An 8,217-nucleotide genomic window follows, 5' to 3' on the forward strand; every position below is an offset into this window, starting at 1 on the left:
ATCTATACTTATATATTAAAAGGCGTGCGTAAACCAGGAACGGTGCCACGTGGCGCTATCCCTAGGGAGTTTTAGTTCATGTAATCCATGTACAATAAAAAAATTTAAAAATTGCATAGTATAGGTTTTGATCCCATGACCTCAAGTTCATGTACTAAAGTTTTAACCACTAAACCAAGTTGTATTTAGTGTTATCATATCAAATTACAATATTAATAAATGAAATTTTTTTTCTTACCCGGGACATAGCCCGGGTCTAATAACTAGTTGTATATGCTCTAAGGAGTACTATTATTTTTATCACTTTGCACTATCTTCAGTCCAACGCATCAGTCTACCACTGTCATTATTGCGTCATTGGTTTTCATATGTAACCACTAACAACCATTATGCGTTGCCCCAAAAAAAACCTCCACTAAACCCCTCCTTCCCCGCCTATCTTTTCCCTTCACTCTCTCTCTCTTTCTGTCTCTCTTTTCCTCTTCCTATTGTTTTGTCTTCAGCAATAAAGGGAGTTTTCTCGTTTTCTCTCTCAACTGTTTTCATTTCTCTTTATCCAATTCCATAAATTTTATCTGTAAAGATTGAGCTCAATTTGATGAAAAATGGGGACTGAAGAAAATCCAGTTCGCAAAGATTATGATAATCAGCATATACCCACACTTCCTAATCAGCAGGTGATCACTTTTTCTCTCTTTTGTATTGCTATTACTGTAATTTTTCTCTTTTTCTATGAGCAAGATCCCAGGAAAAAGAAGTATTATTAAGGCTTCCAATAATATTGAAGTTGATAATAATTGTAGAAGTTATTCAGAGAAATTTCATGTTTATTATGATTGATTGATTAATGATTATATCTACACAGCTGGAACCACATGATGAAACTAGGTTCATTGAACTGTAATATGTCTTATTCATTGCTGTAATTTGTCAACTCCATCTTTAGTTATCTATTTGCAATACTACTTCCTTCATTCTATATTATATTAATTGCAACATATAGAGCTTTTTGGCTTCCAATGCACAACTTCAACCATCTATGTCTTCAATTGTCAATATGTAAACTACTATAAAAAGTTGATATCTTGAAAGTATATATGGAGACGAAGTATTTCCATGTTCAAATATGCTTCCGATTTCTGGGTAATTCAACTTGCTAAATTATGATATTAATATGAAAGATTCTGAGTTTGTTAAAGCTTCATCAAATAGCTCAATTTGGTAGTAAGAAAAAGAAAAGAAGTTTGCTTTAAAAGATTAGCAATCACTGTTCCTTTTTAGGTCTTAGGATATTAGATTTGGATTTATCAGACTGCAAAACAGCTTAATTTCACTTAGAAATAGGACCCAGTATTAGTTGATGCAGATGTTTTCATATAATGCATTTCAATCAAGTTTTCTTGCATTTGATGTTTGGCTTTTAGTGGGTTCTGATTCTTGGTGCATTATAATTTTAGAAAGCTGTATGGATATGATATTTTATATACTTTAGTTTTTATATTTGCCTGTTTCCTAAGATATGTAGGCCTTCTTGTGGATCTCCTTAATCCTAGATATTGACCCCTCTATTTTTCAACTATATGCTTTTTGGCGCACTAGCACTCAACAGGCCGCCCTAGTATAACCTTGAGTATTGAAAGCAGCTTGATCTTCAAGAGAATAATTAAATTATTTGTATTTATGTGATCATGCTTTCACACTAATTGATTGATGTTTTCTTCATGTTTAACTATATGCCTACCTAACATTAATATTAGATAATGTGATTAGGGGAAACCAATTTCCTTCTTTGATTTATATTACACTAGTCTAATTCTAATATTTATTTCATTTAACCAAGCATCACTTGGGGTTATGCACTTGAATTAACGAATTAAAGTAAGCCATTAGGTGACCATTGTTATTTATTCTTGGAAGATGACGAGTGAGATATCAATTTAAAAGTATATGATAATCGTGATGTTTTTAGAGTATGACTAGTACATGAAAATTTGATACTACATATATAGGATAACAGTGAGAAGTTTATATTGAAGTACGTCAAAGACTATTGAACAAACTTATTAATATATTGCTTTCTTTTGGGAGTAAATTGATGTTTGATGCCTGTCAAAAAAAACATTGATACTTGATATTGTCAACAATTATTATAGCTCCCAATAAAGAAAGGAAACTTGTAGCTTTCCCCCTATCTTTGTTCGAGGTGTTTAATTTAGTTAAATTTATATGATTTTACACTTGCATGTAATGTTTGTCATTTGCTTTATGTTTAATGGGTGTCCTTGTTGCCTCCTTACTATATGCATCAAGCATGAGACCTAATAAAGTGGCTGCACAAACTTTAATTATTTGTTTTTCTGTTTGGGTGGAAGGAGAATTGCTGATTCCTGAGTATGGATTGTATGGCACTCCGTTCGAAGTACAAACTTTTTTATCCCAATTTCCCTATTTTCTTCGAGTTGTATTGTTGCAAAGTACAACTTTATGTGCTTTGGGGTGTATTTTGTTCTCTTTGATTATGTAGGAGGATCAACATATCTGAGATAGGAGGTTGACCTTGGGTGAAAAGTGTGAGGTAGCCAAAAGGTTTTCGTCCCGTAAAGCAATTACTTGCTATATTGCAAAGGAAGCGACTTTCACCTTATGGGGGTCGGGGGATATGCTTCTTTCTTAAGCTAGTCTATTTACATGTAAAATGATTAGGATATAAGAGAATTTTTTTGAAGTAGAAGGAGCTTCAATATTGCAGTGTTTACTCTATTGAGTTGGATCATTCAGGAGCTTCAGCTTGGGAAGGTTGACCGATGTTGACTCGCCTTAAGTTAAATATATATTGTATAAAGCTTTTGATCAGTTACCGTTGTGTCTTTGGTTATATAGGTATTTAGTGTATGCTTTCACTTTACATGTTTTTTTTTGCACTCTATTCTTTCACTTTACTCCCTTTACTTTTCATCGAGCTGTTTTTGTCTATGAATTTCAATCTCAGAATGCAAAAGTTGAAGTGGTAATGTAATAGATTAAATATTGTCTTTAGCCTATCTGCTGAACCAACAAGCAAGTACTACTTTATTCTCTATGTAATGATGCAAACAATCAGCAGCCTGTAATCTTTGCCATTGTTTGCTCTTGCAGATGGAAGAATCAACAGAAATAACTGAAGAAATGTCCCCTGGCCAGCGCAGTAGGCCACTCCCACAAAATCTCGTGTTAGAGATACCATCAAGAAATGTTCAATGCTCCCCAGAGGATTCTGTGCAGATAAGCATTCTTCCTACACCCAAAAGAGTGAATTTCTCACCAATGAACAGCCCTATCGTTGCTGGATTAGATAGATCTTCAAGCTCCACCATGCGTAGGGACAAATCATCAATAAAAAACCTTCTCCCAAGACTTAGTTTCAAGTTCAAGAATTCTTCTTCAGATAGTGAGAAGGCCGCCATTCTATCCATTGGATCCCCCTCATCGGTGAGAGGAGGAAGACCCCGAATGACAAGGACATTTTCACTTTCAAAGTTTTTTACACCAAAAGGAAACAAAGCATACTCTTTGCCTGCTACTCCAATTGCACACTCTAATCCAGGGTCCACACACGGAAGCAATGTAAGTGAATTATTGTTTTTATCTAAAGATTCTAGCTTTTACCCGGTTTCTTCACTTCATTGATAGTTATTTGGAATTGTTGATCTGAATTTTGGCATATCTTAAAAAAACAATTGTAGCTTGGAGAGAAAAACAATTGTAGCTATTGCGTTTGAGTATATTCATTGCTACAAGATGTCTTATGATGTTACATTGGGCAGTAGCTTTGTATTTGTTTTAAAACTTCTGGTTCTGACTGCATAATTCTTCTGCTTGCTGCTTTCTTGTGATATTTATATGAATTCGTTATATTATCTTAGGCTATTATGGGTCATACTATTCTACCTCATCTTGGCTAGTAGTCGAGTTTTGTATAGTCCTTTCTCTGAGCTTCATAGTTGGCCTTTGTTTGATGTCACAAGGTAATTCAGTTAAGAGGACTACTCTATATGATTACTGCAGTGCACACTCTTTTACTTCCGTTATTCCATCTCTTATCTTCTATTCAACCGAGAATGACAGTGTCCTGCATAATCATACAAAACATTATGGCGCTCATGTATCAATGCTTCCTCCCCTTTATTTGGGAGAGGGGGAGAGGTGGGGTGGGGAAATGTTAGTGTTGTGGGAGGGGTTGCTTATGGAGCGTAGAGAAGACCTCTCACAGGAATTTCATGCACCAATGTATTTGATTCTTAACAGATTTCCTCACTTTACAGAAAGGAAGGCTCCAATTACCTATTCATCGTTCACATTCTGTTCCAGTTCTTATCAAAGATGGTAGCATACGACAGATAGATTCTCTTGGGGGAGTATTTCGTGTAATACCAACCACTCCACGTGTTAAAGATGGAACCGCCCTGGTGACAGATGCAAGTACAACTGATGCTGATGGTATAATTATTTGACTCTATGATTCTTTCTTGAACAACAAAACATTATTTATCAATAAATGCGAGAATAACTTCATTTGAATACCATATGGTTCAGAAATTGATGAGGGTGAGGACATTCCTGAAGAGGAAGCTGTTTGCAGAATTTGCTTTGTTGAACTTGGGGAAGGCTCAGAGACATTGAAGATGGAATGTAGCTGCAAAGGTGAACTTGCTTTAGCTCACCAAGAATGTGCTGTAAAATGGTTTAGCATCAAAGGTAACAAGATTTGTGAAGTATGCAAACAAGATGTTAAAAACCTACCTGTCACACTTTTACGAATTCAGAATGCTCAGGGCCAGCAGACAAGTGGACAGCAGGTTGAGTCAGCTGGTTTCAGGCAAGTGAAAGATCAGCAGTTCCTGCAATCAGAGAGTGCTTTCCAGATATCTATATAATTGTATTCTGGAAAAAAATAAAGCTCTAAAGATTGCTATTCCAATTAGTTTTAGAGGAGATATATTGATTTTTCTCAAAGAACAAAATAAGATATATTGATATAGCCATGCAATAGAGGTTCTTAGGAGGTAAAAAAGGGAAATATATTTTCTGTAGAAAGTATTAATTGGAACTTTAGCATGCATACTATTTCACAGGGTGATATTTGTTCGATAATTTATATCTCATCAACACAAGTGAAAAAAACTGCAGTATTGGTCTCTCTGTAATACAATAATATAATTATACGAGCCTTAATCCCAAGACAATTTGGGGTTGGCTACATAAACTGTCATAAGAAATTGTCCCGTAATATACTGAAAATAATTAGATTAACCAAAATTTTCATGTTTTGGGATATATAAAGCAAACTTTGATGTTCTTTGTTTTTTGTTCTTTCAGGGTTTGGCAAGATGTTCCTGTTCTGGTAATAGTAAGCATGCTTGCTTACTTTTGTTTCCTCGAACAACTTTTGGTAAGTTCTGTGAACTGAAACCCACATAATTTGCAAGAATTGCTTTAGGAAGTACGTAACTGTTATAATGGTCCTATGAACAGGTTAAGAAAATGGGTTCAGGTGCGATTGCCATTTCACTTCCATTTTCTTGTATATTGGGTTTACTTGCATCCATGACGTCAACAACAATGGGTATCCTTATTTGACTTCTTATTTTCAAGTATATTGACTTTGTTTCCGGAATTGTCATATATCTATCTCGATTTTTCTCTTTTGGGTATTTTGCTCTAATCAAGTTATACTTTGACATTGTGTTCAGTTGGAAGAAAATTCCTTTGGGTATATGCTGCTGCACAATTCACTTTTGTGGTTCTCTTTGCACATATTTCGTACTCCCTGGTATGTTCTGCCCTTCGTAGTCTAGAGCTTTTAGAAAGAATTGCTACCATTATTCTCATCCTTGAGTTATCCATTCTTTTCTTTAACCGAATTGAAGCATAACAAGCTAAATTTGACAGCCAAAGACCACAATCCCAACCCAAAAATAATGATTAGGCTACAACATATGTAGAAAGTCTGCTTTGATTATGTTTCTTGTATTATTGCAAACACTAATGTACTTATCATATTAAGTGAGATGTTTTCTTAATTTTTGTTTCTACAGCTACACTTGCAAGCAGTGGTGTCAGTTATAATTGCTACATTTGTTGGTTTCGGAGTTGCGATGTGTGGATGTTCCATCCTCTATGAGATATCGAGATGGAGGGAAATTTGGCGATCTCGCTCAAGTACCCAACCAACTGTTGTTGATGGAGTTCCTGCACAAACATCTGAAACAGCGAGCGTGACACAAGCAACCCCTAATGAACCTGAAACTCTAGCCAGCAGTCCTGACTCACCTCATCGAGCCTAGGTCACTGCAGAATGTACATATCAAGCTCTTGTACAGAAAATGTTGGTCGAACTGATCAGGCATTTGAGTGAATTATACATACTTCATCAGGCATTTGAGTGAATTATACATACCTTTGTATAGTGAGGTGGGACTTTTTCCCGCCTTCCTATTTTAAAATAGTTTTCTTGGTTGTTTCCTGGGAAAGTTAGGACTCGGGAGGGTGAAAATGTAAATCGATCGATATGGGAAGCATGTTGGATATTGCTCAAATTTCAAGCCTTATGATTAGTTCTTTTGAGTTCTAACTTTTATGAGTGTCACCTTTCCGTTTGCTTTCGCTGTTTGCTTAGCCCCTAAACCAAGATAGAAAGAAAATTAAGTCAATTGAGAACAAGTTTGAGCATAGAGCTTTGTCATATCATGTGCTTTTTAAACTTGTTGTCGATTCACTTTTAGGAGCAAACACTCCTGAATCGTGTTTGCTATTTCTTTAATTTGACATATAGTCTAGGAAATAGAAGTTGGTGTTGCGCGGGCACTTGGATTGAGTTGATGATATTAGCACAGTCTATAAAAATGGTAACCTTATAACTCGGATAATTTTTGAGCCATGATAGAAGGCGTGGAAGACCGTTGGCCTCAGCATGCAGTGAAGCTTAAGCCATAATTTCCACCATTATGAAGAGTAAAACCTTGTGTTTTGCAAAGAATCCAAGATTATCCCATACACCTTAGTATTCTTGTTCCAGGCAGCATCAAATTGTGTATTATAGCTACTGAAACCATCCCTCAACTAACCTGTATGAATTTCCAAGAAACCAAGCGGCCATTTCTGGAGGATGAAGGAAGCAAAGGTTCGAAAGTAAGGAGAGAGAATTGAGGTAATGTTGTTGTTATTCAATAGATCGAAGTAATATTTTGATAAATTCTAGTCACTTGGACAGGAACATTCCTGAAAACTCTCTCATTCCTATGTATACAAATACTCCAGAGAGTCCAAATTAGCCTTCTGATACGAATGCTTTGTAGCCCATCCTTGCTTTTGGAAATCATGATACATTTGATGATCATCTTGAGTTTAAAAAGTAATTAGACCAATTTGTTGCCAGGTTGTGTATGCTAGAGTATATTTCCGAAAAAGACGATTAGAAGTTTCAACCTCCTGGGTGCAGCAATCACATTCCGGGGAGAGGGGAATACCTCTTCTATGAAATTGAATTTTCGTTGGCATTTTATCATAACGAAGCTTCCACATAAAAAATTCCCACTTTGGAATAATAGGAAGGTACCATAGGATCTTGAAGACATCAGGGTTAAGAACAATAGCTGAAATTTGAAAGGAACTCTGAAGAATGGAAGCATAAGCAGATTTAGAAGTAAAGTTCCTGTGATGCTTCCATATCATTTGATCATCAACTGAGTTGCTAGATAATTCCATAGCTAAGATTTTTTGAGCATCATTATGCACAAAAAATCTCCCTACTAAATTGGCTTTCTAAATATGAGAATGAATGTCAATGAAATCAATAACCTTTGAATTCTTTATCTGTTGCAAGGGAATATTGTCATGAGCAAGCGTAATCTCACTATTAAGCCAATTCCGAGAGAAAGAGGCCATCTTATTACCATTACCAATTTTGAAAGAGAACCTTTTAAGCTTCTTGGATTGCTTTGAAACTCCACGATCTTTGAACTCCTATTTTCTTCACAAAGTTTCCCATAACCAAGGTACTGGGCTTGATAGATGAATACTCTACTAATTAAAGCAATGGGGTTTTTGTAGATATGACAAACCTTCTTCATCAAGAACACTTTGTTCATCACATCAATAGATCTTATTCCTAGACCCCCATACCTTTTGGTAGGTCTGTTACATTCTTCCTTATCCAATGAAGACCTTTTCTATCTTTAG

At 35.6% G+C, this 8,217-nt stretch overlaps 1 protein-coding gene across 4 annotated transcripts; it reads left to right on the forward strand.

Annotated features, from left to right (window-relative positions):
- The first annotated feature begins 355 nt into the window (after positions 1-355).
- Positions 356-6,610, forward strand: LOC104898704 (uncharacterized). Of its 4 annotated transcripts, XR_007276258.2 has the most exons (9): positions 1,414-2,419; positions 3,136-3,603; positions 4,302-4,476; positions 4,573-4,855; positions 5,356-5,428; positions 5,512-5,602; positions 5,730-5,809; positions 6,075-6,382; positions 6,414-6,610. XR_007276258.2 is itself a non-coding variant. In XM_010685808.4 (8 exons), exons 1-8 carry the CDS (start codon positions 606-608, stop codon positions 6,321-6,323), a joined length of 1,491 nt encoding a protein of 496 aa, XP_010684110.2. In that variant the 5' UTR covers positions 356-605; the 3' UTR covers positions 6,324-6,610. The 4 variants fall into 4 exon arrangements, 3 of the variants coding, with proteins under 3 accessions (XP_010684110.2, XP_048504081.1, XP_048504080.1); XM_010685808.4 differs by lacking the exon at positions 1,414-2,419 and adding an exon at positions 356-677 and having other exon boundaries at positions 6,075-6,610; XM_048648123.2 differs by having other exon boundaries at positions 1,416-2,419; positions 6,075-6,610.
- Positions 6,611-8,217: the final 1,607 nt, after the last annotated feature.

This window comes from Beta vulgaris, chromosome 7 (assembly GCF_026745355.1).
Source record: "Beta vulgaris subsp. vulgaris cultivar EL10 chromosome 7, EL10.2, whole genome shotgun sequence".
Taxonomy (NCBI): Eukaryota; Viridiplantae; Streptophyta; class Magnoliopsida; order Caryophyllales; family Amaranthaceae; genus Beta; species Beta vulgaris.